The following is a 27,060-nucleotide window of genomic DNA, read 5'->3' on the forward strand; positions in this document are numbered from 1 at the left end:
GAGACAGAAAGGGAGTAGGAAGGTGAATGTAGAGTGGCATGCTCCGCGAAGCTTCGCGGAGAGACAGAGAGAGAATTCTGGTGTATTCTGGAGCGCTCGAAGCATCGCTGAGAACAGCGGATAACATTCTCTCTCTCTTTCACCTTTTCCATATCGTCCTTCTCTAGATCTCACCTTCTCTTTCCCTTCAGCGCCGCGGTCATCTCGTTCTCTCTTTCCCACTTCGTTTGCCTCTCACTGCAATTAGGGAATTGCCCGGGGTATCTCGCATTCATCGCAAATGCAACCACGCTGACATGAACCACCGTGGTAAAAGTGTGCAATGGGTTATTTTCATGCATTGTTCGCGAAAACGCGGCTTCGGCGAATTAGCTGGCTGTTCGCGTCGAGATCCCGGGTTATCGCGTATCCTGTTCCTGGTTACCTGGACGTGCATGCCTCAATCGGGGTGTCGAAAGTTTCGTTTATCAGCTGCTTTTCTCGTGTCGTCGTTATCCTTCCTCTCTTCCTTTCTCACCGCTTACATACGCGTACCTGTCTCTTCCAAAGAGAAACTTTAGTCGAACACGTTTCGAAGCACGTTTAAAGGCGCGATCGATGCAAATGACAGTTCACGGGCGGTAGTGAGATTTTTTAAATTGGAAATACGACTGTCGGTCGTTAATTATTATTGAGCGAACGCTTCGCGTGCAAAAAAACATCGATCGGCGTGTCACTGATTGACGTTGCACAGCGCGACGCGACGACCAGCCAGGTGCTCGAATGATATATCGCGATAGATTAACCCTTTCACAAGCGATCCGCGTTCTCCTTGACGAATCCATGTTAGCCATGTCCATGTAGATGGATAATTGCATCCAGGTAAGAAATCATCGAGGAAAAAGGTCGTATTAAATTGTTCCCTTTTTTGTCGTTTTTATCTTAATGCTGTTCAATTTATTTAAGCTGCAATCTAGCGATGTGTAATAATATTTTTATGTTCAGATAGATAGTTGTTCAGAGGAAATTAACGGTATTTTCGTGTCTCCTATCTATTATTGAAACGAGTTCCCGAGTTATGAAATACCCATGTACTCCACGGGATAATAAAATATTTGGTGTCGTTCAAGTATTTTCAAGTATATTCATAGTTTGTAATTCGTAGTTTTCATGTGTATAATTTAAAAAATTGGGCCTACGCGGGTAACTGTTTTGTTAGATATTATAAACTACGGTACATTTTCATCCTCTGCATTTTTAAACCCTCTTTTTCATGAATCCATAAAAATCGGCAGTCAGCTCATTACGTATGTATGTTATGTTAATGAATAGTTTCTCTAAGTGCTTCTGCAATAAATCTTCATAGTACATGAATGTCAAGGAAAGAAACTTGCAACAAGAAACACGGAGTTACCCGCTTCTTCACCTTCTGAAGGATCGCCGAATAAAATCTGACCGAGTCATCAATTACTTTTATCTAGAAACGAAACACGCTTTCGTCAGCGGTTTCTCTCATTTCTTTCTCCCAACCATTCACCGTTTTTTCTATTTCAAGCAACGACGACGACGATGATCCTCGTGAACCCACCCCTCGAGCCAGACGACTTTTTCTTCGACACCCGAGGCGTCGGTTGTGAGACGCCCGCGAAAAATGGTCGCGCGTTCAGGTACTTCATTAATATTTCATTTCGTTGCTTATCGTTACCGCGGAGCCGCGCCGCGGAGGCGCGCCCCAGGGCATCGTTACTCCCTCCAAGCGAGCATACAAGGCGAACGAAAAGGTGGAGGGCGAGAAAGGCCGAGGGAAAGGGCCAGGGAAAAGAAGGAAAGACAAATATAGAGCGGCGGAACGAACGAGAAGCTACCCCGACTGGAGGCCGTGCTGCACTTTATTACATCGAAAGACGAAATACAGCAGCTCCGGTAGTTTCTTCGCCCTGCAGAAACAGGGACAAACTTTCCGCGTTCTCCTAATCGCAATCCTCGTTACCATCTCTTGTAAAATGACGAGCTCGCTGTCCCTTATCCATCTTTCGCGAACTACATTTCCTCCATCCTTTATGGAACTTCTCTACTCTGAATTGGTGTGGTCAGATCATTGATAAATAAGCGATGAGTAAAAAGTTAATCAGAAGTTTGACTAACAACTGGAAAGCCGAACTCGTAATTTAAGGATATCAAACGTAGGATTTCCAATGTGAAAGATTTCCAATGTGACAGTAACAATGGTAAACGTGTGGAAGAGAGTATATCATATGATCCGCGTTACACTGGTTAAGGGTTAAACTAGATGGAACGCAGAGCATTTCTTCTAGATTACTTTTTTCGTATATTTAGATTTCTGTCAGTATACGCAATGAGCTTTGTGTTTTGTCATAATTATAGAGAAATTTAGATGCAAAAGAATATACTCACAATTAACAAAATCATCAAAATTGTCAAAATCCATACAAACTCACACCATAATCAACGATCTACCTCTATAACTTATCCACTGTTGCAGAATCTTTTAATAATTTCTAAAAAAAAAAAAAAAGGTGGATCAAGACTCGGAATCTGTTTCCGTAATAAAAAGAATCAGATTTCTCTATAGTGTGAGGAGACCGCGAACGTACGCGGTTAAAACGATGAAACACGAGCCGCGATACTATTGGTAGGAGGTATAGCGTAGCAGGGACTGAAAGCGCGATACGAGAAAGGGCAGAGGAACGAGGACGACAGGCAGAGGGGAAGACGGAAGAGGACGAAGAAGGGAAGCAGGAGAAGAAGAGCCGTGGTCCGCCGTGAAGTCGCCGCAGGCTTCACGGAGCGTATTGTCTCGTTGAATGTCCGGAGGGCACCGTGAATCCCTCCACCTCGACGGTGCCCTCCGCCCTTCACCCTTTCTGCCCGCGGAGAGCCGCCAGGCGGAGGCGGGGGTGAAGAGGACGCACGAAGCTCGCCGCTATCTCCTCTCGTTTCCGTGCCTGCAGCGGAACGACCGTTGCTCCGCTGTACTTCGTGGTGGGGTACACCTCCGCGTCTACCCTCGGAGGCATCTTCCACACAACGCAGGGGGGCCGGGGGGCGAGGCGGGGGCCTCCTTCTTCTTCTACGCTGCATGATTCCGCGCCTTCGCCCCCGGGCTAACCGAAACGGCTCTTACGTGTGTATATGTAAGTACACGTACCAACGTACTGGCATCTGCCTGCAGCGCTCCGGGCAAGGTGTACTTCTTCTTCATCATCTTCCTCTTCGTCGTCCTCGTCCTCGTCCTCGTCTCGTCTCTCTTCCCGTTTCTCTACTTACTTTCGTCTTTTCGCGTTCGTCTTGATAATTCCAACTTCTTCGCGTCATTTTGCGGTTCGTGGGAGGGAACGCATTATGAGGATGTATTTTGGGTCTGGTGATTTGGAGATCCGGGATTAGTTATGGGAAAATTTGGGAGAGGATTTATGGAGTTCGAGGAATTGGTGTTTCGTAGATGATATTGGATCGAGGATGAAGTCGTTTCGAGCGAATGTGAAAAGTTTGTCGTAAGCGATCATTGTTCTCTGATTTAGATTTTGCTGGAGTCATGTAATGTAGAAATCAGGATTTGTTCCTAAAGCATTGTTTCTTATAGAACATTTAAAATGATACTAAGTTCAAATTTCATATTCTTTTATAGTAATCCGAAATAAATATTATGTGCATTCTATACGTTTTTGTATCTTAGAATTTTTACATGAAAACTCGCCATCTACCTATTACCAACTGAAGCACTGCTACCATCACGATAATATGGTACACATTTCCCCCTCCGGATGAATGAAATGCACTCTTCTTAGAAAATGCACCACTTCTAACATAGTAGATCATCGATGTACTAATCCGTTTCTTCCTCGCAATTTCTTTACTATCTGTCATTTAATTCTATTTTATCGAAACGAGGATATTTCTCTCGTTACCTCCCGGAGAATTCCTCGATCTCGTCCGTGGCGTGTTTCTATATTTAGTGTCACATGTTCCTCATGCTTCGCCTCGGGCAAGGTACCTCTTCTTTCTTGCTTCTTCATCTCTTTTTCGATCGTAGATGAAGAATACATCTTAGCATTCAAATGATCTTTCGTTTTAGACGCCAACACTTTATAACGTTAATTCGCATTAACGAAGGCGTCACCGTTCCATGGTTTCTTATCTCGCGAACAAAGATGGCCAACGATAGAAGAAGCCTCTGGCGTCTTTTCTTTCTCTTCTGCACACGATTCTCCGAGTAGCACCTCGAGGGCTGACCAACACGACTCTAAATCTCCTGTGCGTGCGTTTCTGCACCATCAAATGTCCTGCCTGCATTGCCTGCAGCTACGCGTACCCCTCCTATCAATTTCTTATTTCTTCCTGCTTCTCTTTACTCTCTTGCGCGTCCTTCCTGTTTCTTTTCAGTACCTCGCTGTCCCTCGCGTTGGATTTATATCGACGCGATTATTGTGCAACGATACGATGTATGATAATCATTTTGTGGAAATATATTAATATCTGTTGGTTTTTTGAAACTTGTTTATTTCATGTGCTATCTTTCAAGTTTAATGTTATTTAAGTTTTCATATTTTATAATCTTTTTTCTTTCTCTTCGTGACATTAAACAATGCTTTCCAATTTATCGATAATTTCCGACCTCGTAAATAAGATGTTAGTAGGAAAATTAATTAGTAGGAAAAGATAAAAAGAGTCCTATCCGAGTGATTGTTCCATACTCTCAACGATGATTCATTTTCTTCGTGAAATTTAGACATTGATCACAGATAATAACTTCACAACCGGAAATATCGGTCAAGGATATTATATTATTGTCTGCTACTTTATCAGAAAAATACGATCAATAACGCGATAAACGTTCATTGCCCCAATGCCTTATCCTACGTAGCATAAAAAGCACACCCTACGTCCTTGTCATATCTTTAATGATCTAATTATAAAAATGTCTTACACAAACAGTGATAAATAGTAACCATTGACTGGCGATAATAGGTGAAAAGTTTCTAGAGTAAAAGAGTAAATTCCACATTGTCTGTCAGACACGAATATTTTATTATAAATACTTTTCCTCCTCGTGATCATGTAGCGTTTTACATGTTATAGTCTCCTCTCGGCGTTGAAACGAATGTATTGAGTCACCGCGAACATTCACGACGTATGGAGAAGCCAACGTTTTCACATTTGCACTAATTTCACGCGGACGAGTACCACATCTGTGCGACAGGCCGCGTATTCGCAATTATCACGCGGAGTACGCCATTTTTCATTCGTTATACGGGCTTAGCCCACACGCCACGCATTTACCGTTGTAATTGTAAAACCAATTAAGTCGGTTTTCTACCGTTCTACGGAACAGATGCGTCGCATCGCGTGATATTACGTTCGCATCAGATACGAGCCGCAGCTGATGTCGAAACTAATCGCTTACATTAACACTACGATCCAGACGTTGGACAGGCCTTTTGTTGTTGCCTGTTTTTCCCCTCCTGATCGATTAAACTAACGTGCAACAGACTTTGTCAGCTGGACAATCGACCGCTGCTTGACGTAGTAACTGGTTACAGGAGTCCAAGCATTCGCCTCCGAAGTGCCGGCAATGAGTCCTATATTCCGATTTCACTGTGAACAGAAATTGTCTCCTTCATACAGTGGAACAGGATGTAGAAATTGTAGGAGAATTGATCGTTTGATAACGGATTGCTTTTTTGTTGAGTCGATACTACTTTTGACATGTCAGTGAGGAGTTTCTAGAAACTACCGGTTGAAATCATAAATAAGAGGTCGTACATATTTATGCGTGACAGTGGTAAAGAAATTTTCTGATATGATATAGCTGCCAAGATGTTGTAGAAAGAAAAATTCGACGGAGATCATACGGGAAAAGTCACATTTTTGTCTTTTATTGATGCGTATATCACAAAAATTCTACTTTTTTCTTTTTGTTTGATCTAAGAATTAAATACGTGTTTGTACATCGACCTAAATATTTTACAAATCGATTATCTGTTTCATATCTTTAAACTTTAACAGAATATTTTTCTCCTCACTTATGTTATATTAAAATGCCCCTTTTTATTTATAAAACAGCATCATAATCAGAAAATTAACAACAAACATTGACAAAAAATTTATATCTCTTTACTGTGTTCTTAAAATTCACGTGCAATACGATAATGCGTATTGGAAATTTTTTAATCATGTATCGTATTGTCCGATGAATTACACTTTTAAATATCGAATGAAGAAATAGTTAAAGGAAACATTAGATGGGGCAGAAGAACAGATTGAATGAATACTAAAGAGGAATAAAGTTGAAAGAGCCGATTGGATGTAGTAGGCTAGCGACATGTTTCGTGAAAGTGCGGACACAGTGACGCATGAATTAACTCGTCGACGTGTTCGTTCGAAATTCACGGCGCGCAAAAGTGAATCTCGAGAGTATTCGATTTGGCACAGTAGAAATTATGGTGTTGCGTGTGTGCCGTACCGGCGAGCGTGAAATTGCTATATCCAGTTGTAACGCACGGTTACGTTATCGTTACTGCCTCATAATTACCATCGGTCTTCTGTGTGTATTTTATACCGTGACGGGAATAAACGAAAGCGTGCCGTTTCCATACCAGCTCGCGGACATCAATAAAGAACTCGTGCAAACGATGGAAATACGTAAATTACGCTTCAAACTAACCTAACGTCAAACTCCTTTCACGAACTGCTTATTAGTAACCAACCGAGAAAATGAATATTCTTGTTTCTCATATAGTTATTGCTTTTAGCTACGAAAATTCTAGATAATCGACTATATAATAATAATTCAAGTCTAATTGAAGAGATTCCTGGAAAACGGACCCATAAGACGAAATAGTGACTGGAATTTTGAATGGGTTAAAAGTATTAATTCTAGTTTGCTAATATCAGCTAAGTTTCGACCGATAGTTATAACTACCGTTAAAGAACCTTGTTCTTTTTATATTTGTATAATGAAGAAGATCTTCGTAAAATAATTCAGCTATTGAGCTAGAAAACAGGCTCATCGAAAAAATTTATCAGGAAACTCGAATAAATTTTGCTTTATTTAGTATATTGTATTATGAAGTACATGTGACATGAACGAAATAACAGATTTAAAATAAAATAACTAGATTTATAGACACTTTTTTCAGAAAGTTCCTCAACTCCTCCATTTAAAAACCATACTAGATCAAATAATACACTTACCGACGCTGCAACACGTGTCACTTGATCGTGGACACGTACTACCAACTACCCAATCGTTACATTTCGTCGAATCAAGGCAATTCTCTTCAGGGCATATGCTGTTTGCGGTTGTATACTCTGGAAATAGAACATTAGTATTATCAGCCTATCATCGTTGAGGATCTTTAAGTAATTGGTTGGACATCGTGCGACGAAATTTTGTACGATCGATAGAAGAGTTTCGATGGAACATGAGGTCAGTGAAGCGAGTAAAACGATGGAAGGGTTGAGGCGGGCTCGCTGGGGCGAATATTTCAATTTACCAGGACGTTGCTGTGTCGCGGTAAAGAAAGCCACTCGTTCTTCGTCCCATCAAAGGGAAGTTTGTAGCTATTTATGGGTCTTGTATGCCGCCACAATGTAAAGTCACAGTTAAACATCGAACGAAAAAGATCGAAGGTACTACGAGTAAATAATTTGATAAAATTCACAATTATTCAGATATTTATATTCAATATAAGAACAGATTGCTTCTATTATCTTCCAAGTGTTTAGATTATAGCGTTGAATTAAAGTGGCTAGTCTGAGAAGCGAATTACCTTGATATCTCCTACCATTTACAAAAGAATATCTGCGTGACGAAGCGAGTGAAAATTCTTTATAAAGTCGAGTCTCTTCGTTGATCTTAAGGTCATTCACTTTTGTAGAATTGTTACCATCTTTAAGGCGTTGATATAAGAAACTTTTTCTTTTTAATATGTACATTGCAAAGATTTGTTGGATTTATAAAACCATGCGATACTTTACTTATTCGAATCCATCACCAAAATATTGGTTAACATTATAACTATAAACCTGTGTTGTGAGTAATGTAAATATATTTATTTAACATGGTATAATGGAAATAAATAAGCAGATATAAAAATAAATAACAGATATATATATATATATATATATATATATATATATATATATATATATATAATTATATTGTGTATAAATATACACGCATGGATAATAATAATTAAAGTAGTACAATAGAAATAAATAGGTATAAATATAATTATATAATAAAGGTAATAAATATACACAGTCATATTTTTACCTCAGTAATTACAAAAGCGAAAAATCTGAATACTATTCTTTTGACGAATCTGATAGTTCTAGCGTTAAGTTAATCGATTTGATCGTTAGATTTCTGTTTCCTTACCGATGAAGAGCAGAAGGGTGGCCACGAGGGCGACGAGAAAAACAGACGGGCAGAGCTTCATGTTGTCGTTGATGATGTGTCGAGGAACGCGTGCCTCTTTGACAGTCGACGATTCAATGGTCTCACTTTCCCGGGTCGAGCATTATATAAACGTAAGCGACCAACGTTACGCGACACGTATACACTCGCACACAGGCGGCCGCCCGCCCATTTCGTCGTCGTGCATTTCATTATCTCTCCGAGACCAATGTACGAACACGTTGTTAGTTCTGTCTTGAAGCAATTCGATCGATCAGTCACGGTGAATTCCGGAGAGAAGCGCGCTTTCGTACTTCCCCTCGCGAGTAAACAATTGACGCACGTACAGCTTGTTAGGCATGTTGACGACTGGATTAATGTTTAATCTGTGACATCCGTGCAATATCGAATGTTTTCATTTTATTCATTTTTGCCTACCACAGAGAGGAGAAGTATCGAAGATTTTTTTCTACGACATTAAAGATAACTCTTGGAGAGTATGTGTTTTTAGATTTATATACTATTTTTTAGATTTTACTACAGATAACGAGTAATTTCTTCCTACCTTTCTTTCTCGTTAAGATAAATGTTAAAGATAACAAACTGAAATCTTCGTATCGATCTTTGGCATCCATGTAACCGTAGGTTTTTAATTTCTATTTGTTTCAAGCCTTCGTTTTGCAAATGTAGATATTGTAAATGTAGATTTTTATTATGTAAAGTGGTTATTTTCTGAAGATTTTGTTTGTTGAGATTTTTGTATCAATTCTAGAATACATAAGACCACAGATTTTCGTCTTCCCTATGTTTCTTGATTTCTATTTTTTATTTTCTCCGAATATATAAAATCTTATATATGTATGTAGGTGCGATAAAGTATGTTAGGACGAGCGGTATTGATTCTCGAACCACGCTTGTTATAGCATGTATTCGTTGTAACATACATTTATGAGTAGATGTAAGCATAAGCATACGTTATTAGGAATAATTCATCTTAGGACCACATGGTTACAGCTAGTACAACGATTTAAGCAGTGGAAAAATATAATTTAAATAAATAATTTCGCATCGTTTACTCTTTACCATCGTAACGAAGGTTTAGTGAAAAATCGGCAGAACGACTAATCTTTCTTCCTCTTCGTTGTAGCGTCCTTGCACGTTATAGCATTTTGATCTTAGTCATAAAAATTGCTCGTTATTACGTTATAGCGTACCTCACCGTATACAAATTTTCATCGGAAAGATTAAAAACGCTAATGCGTCACTAGAAGCATGTCTCAAAGTTTTTACCAGCTCCCATAAAATTGTCGTTAATTTTCCGGAGCGGGTCGGTTATGATCGAGTCTGATCCATGCACTTCGTCGGGAGAAGATTAATGAGCCTCCTGTCGACGCAGAGCAATGTTATCCGAATTGTGTCGATAAAAGGTTTACCGATGATTTATGACCGATCCCCTTCGTTTAATGGAACCACCTCGAAGATTCGAAAACTTTGGTCATACCTGGCCGAGCGACGATTGTTCCGGCAACCTTTTTAGATATCGAGACTGTAGTAGCCGTTGGTGGTCGAAACTTTACTTAAAGGACACCACTTTGCCACTGGCGAGAAAATGTTTCGTGTTCAGATACCCGTTTAAATGACTCAAGTTATTCTCGATGATTCGATCTGGACGTCTTAAGTGACCTTTCATGGAAGTACACATCCGTTTATCGAGGCTTTTATGAGCATTCGATAATATTCTTTTTGTCAGTGACATTGAAATTATATCGTCACTATACCACGTAATAACGATAATTTCACCTCTGCGAATTTTATGAAGAAATTTACACGTAGTTATCTTATTCCTTTTATGGAAGACAAATATTTCTCTCCAGATAAATAGCTAGAAGAAAAAATACCGAATAATACGTATCTTTATCCGTGTTGTTTCGTGATATTATTCCAGGTATAGGGAATATTTCCAGGAACACGTTATTCTTAACGCGAACCGCATATTTTGTAAGTAAATTTCATTGACTTCACGGTGTCGTTTAAATTCAAGGAAAAATCGTTTCTTTGGAAAGCTTTGGCGAACTAACGCGTTTGAGAGTCAATAAACTTTGAAGATTATTGAACGCGTTATTCACCGAGACCACCTTAGAATCTTATCAAAAAACAATGTTGGAACTTATCTAATTTACCAAACTGGGTTTTACGTGAGATTTCGGGACGCGTAAGTTTCTACCATTTACTTAATATTGAGATAGTTGAACCGTTTTCCGAAAGCATTCAGCCTCTATTTTTATCCACCACAATTAAAAAAACGACATAGAAAACGTAAAGATAGAAAGTAAAAAGAAAAGAAAAAGAAAACGCAGTCACAGTCAGAAAGGAACACTCAGTACTTTATTGTTAATCATTTCAACGTATACTTGAATCCATCTTAAGAATTACAGAAAGGTGCGTGCAGAGGGGAACGTTTGAACGCTTCACTCCGTTTGGCACTTTACCAACAATTTTCCTGTGATAGTCAACGTTCTGCAACGATGTGTTATTGACATTATCGTTACCATCAAACAGGTTGGTAGCATTGGTGGCGTTCAAACGTTCTGTTCGCGGTTCTCGGAATTCGAGGCGACGAAGAGCTCAGAATCGCTTGATCGATTCCTCTGGCAGCGTTACAGCGATCGTTTATGCCTTGTTTTCTCTCGTTGTCTCTCCTCTCTGCCCTTAAATGGTAAATCAAAGGAAGGAGCGTGATGATTATGCGTTTAGGTTTCTCGCGAAGAACAGAGTTTAGTCGGGTTTGTTTTTTTCGAATCTACGCCCGTTAAAGATGTGAGGTCTTTCTTTCGAACGGAAAGGAATACAATGGAACGATATAAGTACTTTGCTACGTACGACGGGCTTTCGAATGTACAAGTATAAGTCGGGAGGTTTGCGTTGCTGGTGGGCGCGTCGTGTCGCTTCGAGAAATAGTAGAATTTCTATAACGCGATATAATGCGATGATTAGGATCAGAGATTTATATAGGATCGTTATGTAAACGTGATCTTGGAAAATTTATGCTCTACCGCGTCTATTGTTCGTATAAATTATTAATACACTGTGTACGCCAGGTAAATAATAGATTTACCGATTGATCGTTGTATAATTTACTCAGCTGTCTATACTGGGATTAAATGAAAACAAGCAAACGACGCCACTTCTGTCGAAGATCTTTAAGAATATTCAAAACTTAAAAAATGTAATTCCTGTACACAATATATTAAGATCGGTGTAATTAATTCGTGTATAGCATAGTTTCTCCATTCGAGGAAAGTGAAGGAACACGATTGAATGTTTTTCGAAGGCACCAGCAGTCGCGAAAATTCCCAGCGTTTACCTAGCGTCAGTATCTAGTCTCGTATGTACAAGTGGATAGACTTATCGGTGCTTAGCATCGCGGTATACGCGTCTTCAGTGTTCAGAATACTGTACACGATATATAGCACTTTCATAGGAATTGAAGGACCGAGCTGACTAGAAAATATCGAGGCGACGTGTTCGTCGGGCGACCGGGCAAAAATTCGCCGAGATTCTAGCGAAGTCGTCATCTTTTTTTTTTTCGTATTTTTATATCTTTTTAAGTTTTTAGTTTTGCCCGATCGATAGTCAGAGATAGAGATCGAGAACAGAAGAACCCTTTTCAAGGCTTCGCCTTGCTTCGCTTCAAAGATAGAAGTGCATCGCGAAAATTTCTCCTTCGATCATCTCTTTACGATCGAGAAAATCTCAAAATTCGGCGCGGCTCGTTCTCCACAGCATGCACTAAAACTAACGATTGTACACTTCCGTCGAGTCCCGACGTCAGGAGTTTTTAGTCGGCAAGAGGAGATTCATTGTCCGTTTTCTTGTATCACAGTTTAGTGGGATCGTTTATGCACCAGGTCGATAGTCCGCGATTACGTTTTTCAGGAACGTATAAATGTCTTTGAACGTCGGTCTCGAGGTCTCGTCCCTCCGCCAGCATGAGCACATCATCCTGTAAACTTCTTCCGGACACATCGTGGGCTTTGGAAGATATATCTGAAATGAAAATATAGATTTGTTAAAGAGGTTACTTGTCTAATCTTCTAGCTTGTTTTATCGAATTAATAATATGTTATATATGAACAATAATATGTTATTAAAAGACATAAATAGAACTCCATTACATGTATCAGAGACACAAAAAATGTTTGTAAGATTTAAAATTATGTTAATAGCATCGTAAATACAATTTCTTCGAACTTCGTAAAATTGTAGGATTTAATTGGTGAAGGATATAGCAACGAAAAGTATCTTGAGTAAATGTTTCCACTTATTCTTCCCTTCTCTTTCATAGCCACTATATTAAACCATGGAACTCGACAATGTAAATCAGCCGAAAATAATAACAAATAAAATGTAGCATATTAACATGTTGGTCTTTGAAAGCTTAATAAGAATATTTCCGTCTTTTTATCGAGTGAAAATATCGTTACTATCGTAAACTGTTTTAAAAGAAGAATTTACAAAATGTATCTGTGTATATCTAACACGTATATCTTTATTCTTAAAATATAATATACGTTATAAAGAAAAGAGGAACGCTCGAATACCTGTAACTCAGCCCCATAGTACATATGCTCTGCGTTCTGTATCACTTGATCGTTGGTTAGATGTTGGAAAGGTTTCTCTCTGGCCAGGCTCATCACTTCCCACAAAGTGACAGCGAACGACCAGACGCTGCTCGAGCAAGTGTACCTGTCCTAGAATCGAAACGCGCAAGTTCATTGGTACTATTCCCATTTATGGACTGGTCGATCGATCTAGAACGCGCTCGTTAAAGAGAGAACGAGATTCGCTTGACGAAAATCATTTAGCCTTACCAGCAGAATGCTTTCCCACGGCAGCCATCTGATTGGCGCCGGCGGTCTGCCGCCTATGTCACTGTAATCCTTCTTGTAAAGGTCACTGCACATCGCTATGTCGGTCACTTTCACGGTGTAAGAGCGGCCCACTAGACAGTTTCTGGCTGCCAGGTCCTTGTGCACCAGATTCTTTGACTCGAGGAACCTCATGCCAGATGCTATCTGTGTCCCCATGTACATCAGGCAGCTTTGACTAAAATCATAATATAATGCTTGCTTTTGAACCTGTCGACGTTAATTGATGTTCGTTCGTTCGTCGTCCGATCTATGGAATGTACGAGCAACTCTATTTTCATACAAGAACGAAACAATTTCTATTTCTAAGATCACGGCGCTTTCGAACATTCCTTCACCGGAGTTTCGCTCGTTTATCTCGTCGATTCTATAGGTTGAATGAATAAATCATTATTTATTCTAAAATTCTCATAGCTTGAATTGTAATGTAAAATTCAACTATACGTGATCTAGGATGAATGGCTTCAAAAATTTATACCGAAATACGCGAAATACTTCTTTCTCTTTGTAAATCACAAATTTTTGTTGCTGTGTTTTATCACTTTAATGAACGCAAAGAAGCTTACTTAATGATAAAACCAGTGAACGTGGGTGTTCGACGTTATGGATAGTCGTTATGTACGTACCATTAAATATTTATATAATGACATAAGTTCAAAACATAACAATTTACATTTACCTAAACCTTCTACCAGAGTGCATTAGAACCTTTAAACTACCAGCTTGCATATATCGTACAATAGATAAAAGCTAAAGTTTATAACTTCCTACAGGAATTGAGGGATTAATGCTCCATAGCAAAGCTTCATTCTCTTTCAAATTTTCTCGGGAACTTCTCTTTTTTCTCTCTTCACGTTCGCGAATGTAAAATATTACGTTAATTATTATCCGAGTAACAAAACACTTGGCGGAACATTATCAGCTACGACAAGAGTAATGTACAATCTCGTAATCGTATATAATCGGAAGCTGTATAACGCGGAAGTGCCATTAAGATCAATCGGGTACGTTATAAACGAACCAGGCTGCGATTGTACCGAATAAAAGAGAGGCCGCGCGACAAGTGAATATATTATTCATCCGTGAATTATTACAGTGATCGGTGGTACCATCGCGATTTCATTTCGTAACGCTCGTATAAGGCTATGTTCGAATTATCCGCGTGCCCTGTGATGCTCGTACGTATCGTTTTAGAATCGGTGCACCGCGGCGAATAGCGGTATCTCACCTAAGGGCTTTCAAATTGCAGCTTGGCCTAAGCGTTCCCGTAAGTGGCACACTGTACTGAAGATAATGGGCGAGATCACCGAGTTCCGTGTACTCGATGATCGTCCACGGGACTGGTTCCACGGTGCACACTCCCAGGATCCGAGCTACGTTCGGATCTGACAGGCTGGACAGAAATCGGACTTCTCTTATTTGGTCCGTCGTACTACCGGCTCGAATGTCACCGCCGCAAGTAGGCACGCGAGCCACCACCAATCTCGGAGCATCTGCTACCACGTCCTCTAATCCGACTGCTTCGCATACTATCGCCTGAAAATCGTAAAAAAAGGAAATTAGGAAAGGCGAGTAGATTTTCGGAAATTCGAATAATAATCGTATAAATTTGCGTTGGACAGTTCTCTGGAGTTAATTTTACTTTTTGTAATTTCGTGGACGTAAATTCTTTTAGAGGGTAATGAAACGAGGGTGTATTCAGGACGAATGATTTAAGAAGTTATTATTTCAAACGCAAGATACAAACGCGCCTTTAATTTATCATGACTAATAAAATTAAATTACGTTGCGCGTATTCATATTTAAGATATTGGTCCTTTCTACGAATTTTTCTTATGCTGTGCTGAGAAACGGTTAAGTATCCTGCGTAGATGAAATTTTAGTTGGGAGAAAAATATGATGCTCTTAGTTGATGTATTCGGTTGAAGATTACGAAGATGTGTATTCATTTAAGAATAAAGAATACGAAGAGTAAACGACAATTGAGATTTATCCTTAAAAGAATTGATTAACTAAAGAATGACTGAAAAAAGGATATAGTAGACAATGATTGCGATGAAAGGGAAGATTTTGAAAATATTATGATTAAACTCTTGTAACATATCATACTTGTATAAAATAGGAAAGAAACAAGTATGACACTTTGTCTGTACGGCTCCGTGCAATTTTAACTACATTTATATGTCATTAATCTTTGTAACTACACAACAATAATGGGCAATTGGCCTAGATATCGTTGTACTCTCGTTAGGAGACAAGTTGCGTGCAAATGGTGTGCAACGCCACGCAGTTTGCGCATTAATCGTCCAAGAGGCTGGAAGACAACACTTCGCAGCTTCTTCGGCCTGTTATCGTCGTTAATGCATACATAAACCAATGAATCCCGGAAGTATATCGATGCGGAAATCTGTGTCCGTGTGCACATCATGTACGCGCATAATGTACACAGTAAGTGCATTATCCCGATGCTCCGTTGTCGTTCCCCTTCGATGTTCCGCGGGTAAAGTTTCCTTGTAGCTTGCAGACGAACGTATTACTGTGTATTGTGGAGTCGTAATAAAAGCGTGTAACATCGCCACTGATACCATTTAGTTTATCGATCACGCGATTTTAACGTCGACTCAGCCGCTAACACAGATCTTATGCTAATTACATCAGTTTCGTGGGTTTTTCCAAACGTGACAAATGTCTTTATTTTCGCGATGAATATTTTTATCTTTATTCTTATATTCGAACTAGACAAAATACGAAAAAGAACACATTTTTATTATCAGATTGCGGCTGTTTGCGCAAATTCGTGTTTTCATAGATAAACATATGGACAAATAAGGAGATAAAGAAATATTCTAAATGGGTATTTGTTTCATTCGCTAAATATTATACCATAATATGTAGTATTTTTGGGGGTTATATACATATTTTTGCCTATTACGTATCTTCTATAAATTTTTACGTTTTTAATCCCTTCGTACTTTACCGACATGGAATTTTGTGTATCATTTAAACCGATAAAAAATGGAAAAAAATTCAACGAATTCATAGATACTTGTAACTTTTTTTCTTTCGAAACAAAACTCTCGATTTTCACCATAAGGATTTCCGCCGTGAAAATATATCGAAATCGATAATTAATCGTATTTTTTAAATTTTCGGAATGCGAAGAACTAAACTCCCCTTTCTCATATCAACGTTATTACCGAGCAAATTTAGATTAAACAGTCGCGAACGTAACAAGCGAGTGTTAAAGGTTAATGCAACCCGGGAAAACGAGAATCGTGTTTCATCATCATCTGCGTTTTCGTATTAGTTATGAGAGAAACGAAACGCGTTCACGAGATAGCGGAGCTGCATTCCACGTGCACGTGCACGTAGCGAAGCGCATCATTTCCCAATCGTTTATCGCCGTACCTCGCCGATATTCCTCGAGCCAAGTTTCTCCGTGGTACGTAGGCACTGTCGCGGTATATTGGTGGGCTCTATCTCCTTGCACTTGTACGGTTTGTTCATGCTGGGCGCGATATTCCAGCTGACGACAGGTGCGGGTATCTGTGAAAACGATACAGAGATCGTCAACGTTCGTTGCAATTTGTTACAAAAATATTTTTATAACCGGACGTTTGAATTTATTAGTGTTTCGAAATGAAAGGCGTAGATATGTTTTAAGTAAACGGAGACTGTAACGTGATTTCATTGTGGGCGAGTAGAGTTACATTATAGAAGAGATAAAGATTCAATTTTTGAACTTTAGGTCTTCTCATTTGAAATTTATTTTCATTTCGATTAATCGAAATTTAATTTTCTAGACTCAGCTGAGAGTAATTAAGGATTCTTCTTAAAAAAGAATTACAGGTCTCTGGTGAATATTGAATTTACATATGTATACTCGTACATAGATATCAAGTGTATTTTCTGCCTTAATATCGGAATCATTTTGAGAAAGTTTTATTCATTTCGTAGATATATAGAAAAGCAATTGTAATTATAAATTCAAACTAGCTTCGATTCGTACTAGCTCCAAAAGTTCAATACCTTTGTCAAAGGATAAAAGATACGTATTTTCTGTTATATTTTGTTTCATCGTGAAGAATTCACGACTCTCATAATAATCATAATTAAGACTCTCCAATTTATCTGTATTTATCGAAACCAAAGAGTCGATTAATCAATTTCATCTTCTAGATTGCTGGTTAAAGCTAATGGTCGCTACGTACGAACCTTGTGTTTCTCTTTAGGAGCTGTGTGCCAACGTTTCGAGTGGATCTGATCGACGTCCCGTTGGTGATTAGACGCGGCTGCGATATTGAGTTTCGCAGTTGGACTGGTGTAACTTTGGAGAGTCCTGTAGTGTTGAGAATGTCGTGCGGGAGAGTTTGTCGGCGATGAGGAACAACTCGGTGGTCCTATGGCTGATTCAGGTCTCGTATCGAGTCGAACGCTTTCTTCCGAGACGTTCACGTCCTTCAGGTCTTTCGGGGATTCTTGAAAGAAATCGATTTTTATTTACCTTCAACGCGTTGCTTCGTAGAATACAGGAAAAACCAAGATACCTTCGGAAGAATTTCTTATTTCTGATATTTCACTACTTCATATAAAAGACTAAAAATGTAGCACGATTTATACTGACATAATCTTTAAGTGGAATTTTTAAATGGTTTTACATATGAACGTTTTATAGAAGAAATAACATAGAAATGTATGTGACGGAGCTATATGAAAGCAGCAAATAAATGTTCATCAAAAAACACAGTGATGAAGATGGTAAGTTATATATTTTCTGCCATTCTTCTTTTGATATTAAAACAGGACTAATTTTTGTCTCTCATTTTCTTTACTTCTTTCTCTTGTTTAAAACGAGTCACACGCGTTCTACGTTATTTAGGTCAGAATACCATTTAACGTAGCATTAAAAAAAAAACAGATTGTAAATAAGGAAAAACCATAAATTACCCAGTCTATGTAAAAATATCTAAAAGTTTCCACGTGAAAACATTTTCTATAAATATATTTACTTGCCATTATAAAACAAGTAACGTATACCTTGCAATAGTTTTGCAGTGAGGCTTTTGTACGATGTTGTGTACCTTCAAAATTGAAGAAAGGTAATAAAGTAAATTACTCGATTCAAGCTTCAATGGCTACGTGTGTTGCGAAAGGGGAAAATTTTATCTGCGTTCCTCGAAAGCAAGAAGCAAAGGATTTCGTGTTATAAAACTCACCGGAAGTGGCCACTATCGCGTACGTAGATTTATACTGTGGGCTGACAAGGGGTGAATTGAATTGTTCCATTGTCAAAGACTCGTGCATGCTTCCGTCCTCTGGCATGTCCGGCGATACGTGATTGGCAGTCTCTGTCAGCATTCCACCGGGAGTTAAATTTAGTAGGAGTCCCTGTAAACCGTTCGAATTGTTTGTATCGATCGAAAGTATGCAGAAAAGCCTGCCATATTAGCCAAATATAATTTCTACATCGCTTACAATTATATTCGTTAATGGACTACTTTTCTATTTCCCGTTTCGAACGAAACGCGCTAGTGTTGACTGGTATATACTACAGATGACAAAGTTTGAGGACTTTTAATGACAAATTAAAATCCGTCTTATCGTTCTGGAAAAGTTTCGGCATATTTATGAGCTGGCTCTTACCTTCATGTTTATGGCGAATCCAAATGGATTTTTCAGAACGGTCGGCGAACTCTGAAGTTTTTGCCGTCGATTCAGAAGTAGAATAATGACGAACACCAGCAGAAGAAGTAGGATAATGGCAGTCAGAACACCTATTAGTACCTCTAAATATTCCTGACCCTCTCCCGCTGCTGTAACTATGCCAAATGTTTCGCTTTAATGGAGAACGTTCGCCAACCATATTCTCTGTATCTTTATTTCTCTTCGCATAAGGAATGAATCGAATCATTCCTCCATATTGATCGATGTAAAAATCACGATGCCTTCAATTCGATAATTATATGTTTATATAAGAAAGTAAAATAGAACAGAAGAAAAGGAATATTTAAAATCGTTTTAAAATCCAGTTAATGCTTAATCTTTGTTTTTTCTTCGTTTTAATAAATTTAAGATCGACTAACAAACAAATATACACGACTGTTTGCAACTGAGAGCATTCGAATAGCCCATCGACACAAAGGAGGTTAATCGAATAACGAAGAATGCAATTCGAGTTAGTGGAGTGAAAGCGATCCTTTTCGCGACACGGACGAATCTTTTTCCACTGGAAACGGTTTTATTGCTCTTAAAGGGCGCAGCCGACCCGGAATGCCCTTCTTTACCCTTTCTGTCGCTTAAAAAACCGTAACATTTTATCGCGAACCGGAGGAAAAGGCTAATCGCCGTTTCACTGAGAGCGAAACTTTATATAGTTGGAAGAAAGCTGAAGGAGGAGGACGAAAAACACGAGGTAGGAAAAGGAAGGAGAACAAGAATAATAAGAAGAAGGAGAGGAATAAGAAGAGAAATAAGGTGAAGTTGGAGAAAGACGAAGCGCGGGTTGCTCGATAAAGTGACTTTACAATGCGCCGTTACATTCTTCTAATTTTTCATGTCGGCCAAGCCAGCTGTTTTATCGGCTGTGCGGCTCGTGTACAACGAAAACGGAGGCGGCGTCACGACGCCGGTTTTACGAGAGAAATAAATAAGCCAGCCGAGAGTGGCCTCGCGTGGCGATCAAGATCTCAGCTCGGCCCAGAGACTCGGAGACCGATTTTCTTCGATCAGCCGGCTCCTCGACACAGTTTCTTGGAGAAAAGTAAAATGATGGCCAAGTTACCTCTATACCTAGCTTCGGTATTCCTGCAATTTCGACTTTAATTCGGGATCACAGGTCCCCGTGGACCCGTACACCAGACGACTTGAACCGGGAAATCTACTCTTTAAATGACGGCCCTTTCTATCGATTCGAAAAAAAAACAAGTAAAAAAAAAAAAGGAAAATGGAGGGGGACACGCCAGAGGGCTTTTAATTTCTTTTGTTCCTCATCTCTATCTTGTTCCATCGCTTTGTTCCCTTTCTTTTCGGTCTTATTCCTTGTGGTCTACTTTTCGTTCTTACGTATTCTTAGACTTTCTTACCATTTTTCTTTTTCCTCCTCCTTTTCCTTTCCGATAATCTTGCTTCTTTTTCCCCTTCGAGCGGCACTCGACGATAATATCAACAGGCATAAACAGCACGCCGTTTCGTATTGTTTCGATACTACTCGCTTCCATTGGCTTTCCCCCGTTTTCTTTTTCCCTATTTCTTCCCCCCTTCTATTTTTCTTTCTTTTTTAGTTCCATTGCTTTTTCTTATTTTTGCGTTTACGTGGTCGGTCCCTCGTTTTCATACTATGCTGTTTTCCTACTGTACGTCCGATTTTTGTTTTATTTGCAACGATATCAAGGCTCGAAGGGTTGGATGAAACGCAACGAGAAAATTAGAGGATTTGTGGGGTGCGCGGTAATGCCTGCGGAACACGTGATTACACTTGGGCAGATTCTCTTCTAATTAAACCGTTTCCGTCACTGTTTGTCTAATCTCTGTCCAACCAGCGGACCACTTTCTTTTCTAATTTTCCACTTTCGTCCGATTAACTGCTTATTTCACATCGACGCGACGCTACGAACTTCTCCGTCAATGTACTCCTGGCTCTCCTCTGTTAATCCCGCGCTTTATCCAGTCATTAAGCGTTACTGCTCTTTTTCTGCCTGCGTTGTCTTTTTGTTGGAAAGGCAAACTTGCCCAGGGAAGAAGTGTTATCCACTACTGGATTATTTGAAAGAGTGTGCGAAAATGTTTGTCCAGGAGAGCGGGTAACGAGGTTAAATTTTGCGGTCGTTTGTGCGGTCGGTTAAAAGGTATTTTAATATCCAGAATACACGTTACACGTGTTTTGAGAATAGTTCTTTAAATAAATATAATCACCAGTGTAGGTAAATTTAATTTAATAGCATATGAATAACTTAATGAAGCTCATCATCGCAACAATTTGCGTTTTAACATTGCTAGGTACCACTGACGACTAAAATATAAAACTTGTATCAAAGAGTCAAAATAAAAATGTATAATTTGACGGGGGACACAATCCCTCGTCAATATATTTTACAAAGACAAAAAAAAAAAAAAAAAGAGGAAAACCATTCAAATCCTCGATATCCCCGAAATCTACGAAAAAATTATTCAGAATTCAATTGACGAATGAAAAATTACAAATTTAGTCATTTCGATCACTTTGGTAATTAAATATACAAAACCCACTTTTTTTTATTTGAAATCCAATCTTTTCAATGTTTTATAGCAATTTCATTGAATTATTTTTCCCGAAGATGCCTCGTGCATTTTTCATGAATTCCATTGTAACTCGCGGATAATCTCGACATGAATTGAATACGTACACTTTATTTTGTTATGCTAGTAAAGCAGGTTTTCCGACTCAGAATGACACGTATTTGGACGTAAAGCTGTCTATCTCCTTTTCCTGTTTTTGCACGTTATCTTTCTGTCTCTTTGCGCGGGGAAATGTTAAAAAACCGAGATTTCGCGTATACACGTGCCAGTCTCGTTATGGCTGGCTCTAACGATGCGCTCCTTTATTTTTTCGACTGGATAATCGCAACCACGCGCTACTGGCAAACTGCTCGTTTATTCGTGATGGTCCAGAGGAAATATTTTGAGTTTTCGGTACACAGGGAAACGAAGAGGAGTTTGCTGTTTCGTCCATCAGGGACCTGTAATTAAGTCTGTGTCTTGGTCGCTTCCTGTTTGCCTCCGACGTTTGGTTTCTTTGGTTGTCTTCCTTTTTTAACGCATTCGTAGCTGGTAATTCCACTGAAATCTCAAATAGTTCTTAAATAATTCTATTAAAATCTCAAATAATTCCGAGATAATATTATCATCGTCTCAAACAATTTTAAACAATCTTATTAAAATCCAAAATAATTTTTAAATAATCCTATCGATATCTCACATTATACAGAACCACAAGGTTCTACAATTAAAGGACGATCGAGAATTTTAAACATTTGATTTACAGTATTACTTACTGTTATTAATTGAAATAGATATAGGAAATCATCGTTTTCTCAGAGTTACTGATATAATCGATCTGTATGGATTTTGAGCTATGAAAAAATGTAGTAATACGTCAATGGTCGTTGATATGTTAAAAATGGTGGTTATTTTCTCATTTATACTTTTGTATAATACATGGAACGCGATGTTAGAGAATTTTATAATTTACATCATTAAAAAATAATTTCTTTATGTTTTTATATCTGACGCAATATTCCTCGAATAACATTCGCGGAGACAAATATTTTTATTCAAAATAAAATCGCGAAAAAGAGGAAAAGAATGATATAGGGGGTAATAGAGAGTCGAAGAACCGAACGATACCGATATGGGAAATTTCATTCTGATAATTGGAAATTTGATTCTTTGGTTCGTCAAAAAGTATACGCAGCGAAGAGTTTTCATAGGATAAAAAAGTGGTTCATCGCGTTATGGTTCTGTAAAACCCAGCTTTTTCCCCTGCTTGAATTAAAGTGGATGCATTCAGACATGGTTAAAGTTTTCAGAACAACTGACGCGGTAAGGATGAACCAGTTTTAGGGGAACAACGTGGTTTATTCTTCGACTCGGAATCCCGACATTCGCGTTGGATAATAAAAAAATTGAAAGGCTTATAGCAAGAACGATTCTTTTCAACGTTTCTGTCTTTCTAGAAAAACAATAGCATATTCTATTTCTGTTTCATAGATTTTGTGAAACAGAACTTTTTTAAACAAAGTATTCACAGCGTTACATAATATCAGAATACATCTGTAATTATATTACAGAAAAGTTATTTTAAATTAACTGATTAAGTTGTGGAACTCGTGACAAAGCTTTACATGAATCCAATTAATTTTCATTAAACGATAACTTAAGATTTAATTTTTTAAAAAAGATATTCCTCACATTACGTGATTTCTATGACCGTATCTGTAATTATATCAGAGAAGAATTATATCCAGTTAAATCATAAAATTGTGGACTTCGCGACAAAAGTCGTTATAGAATTGTTTCATTTTTATCCAACGATAACTAAAGATAGATTACCTGTTATAATATCGACGTTGTGCGAGCGTGGCTATTGGTTACTGGAATGCATTATTATTTAAGAGATTGGAAGATTTGACAAGAATCGTTTTTATTAAGAATAGACTGCGAATGTTGATCGAAATTCATATTGCTACGATCATTATATGGATTTTTCTACTTTTAAATTTCCCATAAATACGAAAAAGTCTGCTGTCTAGTTACGAACCCTTCGATTAATATACAAATACTTTTTATTCTTTTAAAACAAAAAGAAATTAAATATTCTTTTTTGTTCGTGTCCCAGCCTTTTGCAGGAACATGGAAAAAGCTCGCGGTGTGCTTTTTACCTCGATGAAATCGATTCATTAGAACAATAAGACCGGATCGACGCGAGCCCCATCTTCCTTCCTCGTTCTTGCTCCCTTTCTCGAACGAGTACCCTCTTAATCCGACTAATTGTTTACGTTACGACGAAGTTGCTACGTGAATTATAAACTATCCAAGTTTCTCCGTCTCTCCGACGGTTACTCGCGAATCCTCTCTAATCGTATCCTCCGCTCGGCAAAGAATGGCGGCCTGGTTTCGCTAATGAAGTTACTTCGTCGGACAAACCTTATGTACTCACAAAGTGAAAGAGGACGAAACTCGATCGAGGGCTTATTCTGCTGTATAATCGGACGAACAAATTGGGAAATTGATTTTCTGACGGACCGATGCCGAACGGATGATTGCGCCGGAGTAAGAAATGGGACGACCTCTCCTCGCGTAATTCGATTATTAATCTGCTAATTTAATTCGGGAATAATAAAAAAATACAGATAACGATTGGTTTAATGGACTTTTGTAAATCGAGTTTGATTGTTCTTTCTGCCGGAGAATTATTATAATCTTCTAAAATACATATAATATCGTGGAAAGTTTTGAATCGTATTTGAAATACTATAGCATGAATGAACAACGTCAATTCATTTTCACATTGGTAATACGTTCAAACTTCCCCAAAGAATATACTTAATGTATAAGTAGCATTGAAAATCTATTAACACGAATACATTTACTATCATAAGACTAGTAACACGGACGATGGAAGATCCTTGCACGAATGTTACTTTAAAAGATGTTAAGGATCTTTCAAGATTTTGAGCAATTAACCGTGTACCTCTTACGAATATTAATACCGTGCATCAAATTATGGCGTAAGAAGATATAAGTGTTCTACACTGCTAGTACATGTATCTTAACCCCAAGTGCAACCAAGCGAGCAAATTTTAATCAGAGTGTAAGAGTCGCCCGATTAAAGGGTAAAGAACAAAGGGTAATAATTAAGCGTGATGAAGTTACACAACTGTATTACACGTGCGTATGGACGTTCTTCGTATTTAACTTGGTTCTTTGGTACTTTCACAGTGGAAAAAATTACTTTTTTCTTCACCTTGACCGAAATTACATTCACGATCATGCAACGATCTCGTTTAATTCGATCGTACAAGGTGAGTCATAAATGCATGTTCGTATTACAGAGCCTGAATCTATGCACTACGATAAAATAAAAAACGTCTTATGAACCGTACATATGTCCCACATACAAATCCGTTTTGTATTTCATTCTCGCAAATCGTGTGCAGATTGGCTTCAAAAGTAACAATCTAATGGAACATTTTCTTTGATCGTCCTTTGCTAGAAAACCGAGGCGTGTATATTCATAAAGCGTTTCTTTACTTGTTTTAGTCTAAAGATTCAGCTCCTGAGTTATGGACATGCATTTATGATCCACTCTGTACATATCTAACTTAGAAAGCTGATATATCCGAGCCTAGCGTACCAGATAAGATAGATACGGAAAAGTTTCGAATGCTCCGGGTGTAATTAACTCGAGATTGATACGAATTAAATGCCGCCACCGTCGAGTCACTTACTTGTTTGCAAGTTGAGATCCACCTCGGGGTTCATTGGAATTTCCCGGTTACTGAACTCGGATGCTGACTCTTCCGTGGTATTTTCATAGGGATTCGCTGGAACAAGAAGACGTGTCTTGCTAATTAAACCGTTTGACAACAAAGCCTTTTTCCCATCTTGGGATCCGCCCGATATTCCTTTCGCATTGAACGCCGGAAAATTACGCGATATTTAAGCTAAGCTGTTTGCAATAATCACGCGCAACGATCCTTTCATTTTCCTTATTTATTTTATTTCTCGTTGGCTTGGTAGTCGAGTAAATTTAAAAAATCGTCGATTCTGAGATGTTTGCGAAAATCAATTTTAAGGGTTGGTTACTTAAGATTCCACGTATTTTTGCAAGGACACCGTATTATAAGGAACAAATTAGCGAACATATTAGTAATTTTAAGATATCCGAGAGTGAAAAGGTTTTAGAAAAGCGATTCATTTCTTCTGAAAGTGTTGTAATACCGTAAATAAATAACTATATATAATAACCATAAATAAAATCTTGTTCTCAAAATTTAATATTACAATATTTTGTTCTCGATTTCTCAATTTTATCGACATCGAATTACCAAGCACCGTTAACAGATCGGTTGCTTTATTCGTATTTCCTATTCGATCTTGGCTCTCATTTCCGCGGGAAATTCTTTCTTTTTGACGATTAGCTCGAGGTCCCTGCGGGGACGTCCGCAGGAACATTGGTTCAACGGATCGCGGTGTTAATTCGAATGGCCATTAGGATCGCGCGATGAAATTGGAAAGATAGGGAGTAGATATTCGAGACAAACGCGCGATGAAAGTTAAAAAGCCACCGTGACCCACGTTGAAAACAGGTAAATCCCGGCTGTCGTTACCAGCTCTATTCGTTATCGATTCAACAATGGCTCTGACGAGATGTTGCGGTCCGTGAAATGGTAATTAAGCGACCGTTCGAAAGTCGCCGCGATTTTTATTACCACGGTCCAATGGTCGTACGAGTGCACTCTAATTACGTAAAACCGTGTTAGTATAGAGAGAGAAAAAGAGATTACGAGCACGCTTAGTACGCGAAATCTTGTTGATTAGTCGACATATTGGCTGTAGATCGTTTTTTATTGATGAAAGAACGTGTGATGGCGATAAAAGGCTTACTTCCTTCGAACGTCACTTCGCTGATCATGATCCATCGGGCAGCGAAATACAAATGTATCTTGAGAAATCGTCCTTGGCGTTCGTGTAACCCTATAGACACGTTTCTCGCGTTCTCCAGCACGATATCCGGTATGTAGGAGTAAGATAATGGTTCCTCCTCATAGGTATCGTCATCGACACTGAACCAGACATCCGCCTTCGAGAATACCTGGAGCATACAAAATCCAAGATGGGATTGCATCGACGATACGTGTCGGTTCTTCTCCGTCATATATAATTTTGTAACAGACTATTATTATTTATTCGCTATTATTAATTGTTTTAATGAATTGAAATTAAAATATCGTGATAACGTAATATCATGTTTTTCGGGAGATTTTAATCAAACATAATCGAACGGTGTAAGCACAATAATCTACAATGAAAGACAATACATTTCGTTGGGAACGATAACGATCACAGAATTAGATAGTTAATTAATTCGGGGATATAATACATCGCGTAACTCGATAAATTTAATCGCATTCTCTATGGATGGCAACTCGTATCACGATGCTTCTACGCTTGTCAGCGTTATAGTTTCAATTT

The 27,060-nt window shown here is 38.6% G+C and overlaps 2 protein-coding genes and 1 long non-coding RNA gene across 5 annotated transcripts in view; 1 reads left to right on the forward strand and 2 right to left on the reverse strand.

The window, feature by feature from the left end:
• Window positions 1–5,004: 5,004 nt before the first annotated feature.
• LOC117233304 lies at window positions 5,005–8,536 on the reverse strand. The gene is made up of 3 exons (XM_033493465.1): window positions 8,384–8,536; window positions 7,195–7,311; window positions 5,005–5,595 (listed from the first exon to the last, which is right to left on the reverse strand). The coding sequence occupies exons 1-3, from the start codon at window positions 8,442–8,444 to the stop codon at window positions 5,471–5,473; spliced, it is 303 nt and encodes a 100-aa protein (XP_033349356.1). The 5' UTR covers window positions 8,445–8,536; the 3' UTR covers window positions 5,005–5,470.
• Window positions 8,537–10,758: 2,222 nt separating this feature from the next.
• The window catches only part of LOC117233138 (discoidin domain-containing receptor 2-like), a 140,725-nt gene continuing 124,423 nt past the window's right edge, over window positions 10,759–27,060 (reverse strand). For 2 of the 3 annotated variants that reach the window (XM_033493146.1, XM_033493149.1), the window contains 10 exons: window positions 26,473–26,680; window positions 25,314–25,409; window positions 18,973–19,148; window positions 18,546–18,717; window positions 17,545–17,807; window positions 16,738–16,875; window positions 14,558–14,865; window positions 13,273–13,507; window positions 13,003–13,152; window positions 10,759–12,448 (listed from right to left, as the gene is read on the reverse strand). In XM_033493146.1, the coding sequence (XP_033349037.1) occupies window positions 12,299–12,448; window positions 13,003–13,152; window positions 13,273–13,507; window positions 14,558–14,865; window positions 16,738–16,875; window positions 17,545–17,807; window positions 18,546–18,717; window positions 18,973–19,148; window positions 25,314–25,409; window positions 26,473–26,680 (1,896 nt within the window). In that variant the 3' untranslated portion in view covers window positions 10,759–12,298. The remainder of the gene's footprint in view (window positions 12,449–13,002; window positions 13,153–13,272; window positions 13,508–14,557; window positions 14,866–16,737; window positions 16,876–17,544; window positions 17,808–18,545; window positions 18,718–18,972; window positions 19,149–25,313; window positions 25,410–26,472; window positions 26,681–27,060) is intronic. The other variant, XM_033493148.1, reaches the window with a different exon arrangement.
• Window positions 17,802–18,454, forward strand: LOC117233139. Its single transcript, XR_004493268.1, has 2 exons — window positions 17,802–18,087; window positions 18,377–18,454. It is a non-coding gene; the product is annotated as an uncharacterized LOC117233139 (long non-coding RNA).

This window comes from Bombus vosnesenskii, unplaced genomic scaffold (assembly GCF_011952255.1).
Source record: "Bombus vosnesenskii isolate JDL3184/JDL3185 unplaced genomic scaffold, Bvos_JDL3184-5_v1.1 scf7180000013295, whole genome shotgun sequence".
Taxonomy (NCBI): Eukaryota; Metazoa; Arthropoda; class Insecta; order Hymenoptera; family Apidae; genus Bombus; species Bombus vosnesenskii.

What these genes read in the sequence shown, in the direction of transcription:
- LOC117233304 (XM_033493465.1), bottom strand. Translation starts at nt 8,444, where the DNA reads ATGAAGCTCTGCCCGTCTGTTTTTCTCGTCGCCCTCGTGGCCACCCTT. An exon ending in CACCCTTCTGCTCTTCATCG is followed by an intron (nt 7,312 to 8,383) that starts GTAAGGAAACAG and finishes TTCTATTTCCAG; the next exon opens with AGTATACAACCGCAAACAGC. An exon ending in TGACACGTGTTGCAGCGTCG is followed by an intron (nt 5,596 to 7,194) that starts GTAAGTGTATTA and finishes TTCTGTTCACAG; the next exon opens with TGAAATCGGAATATAGGACT.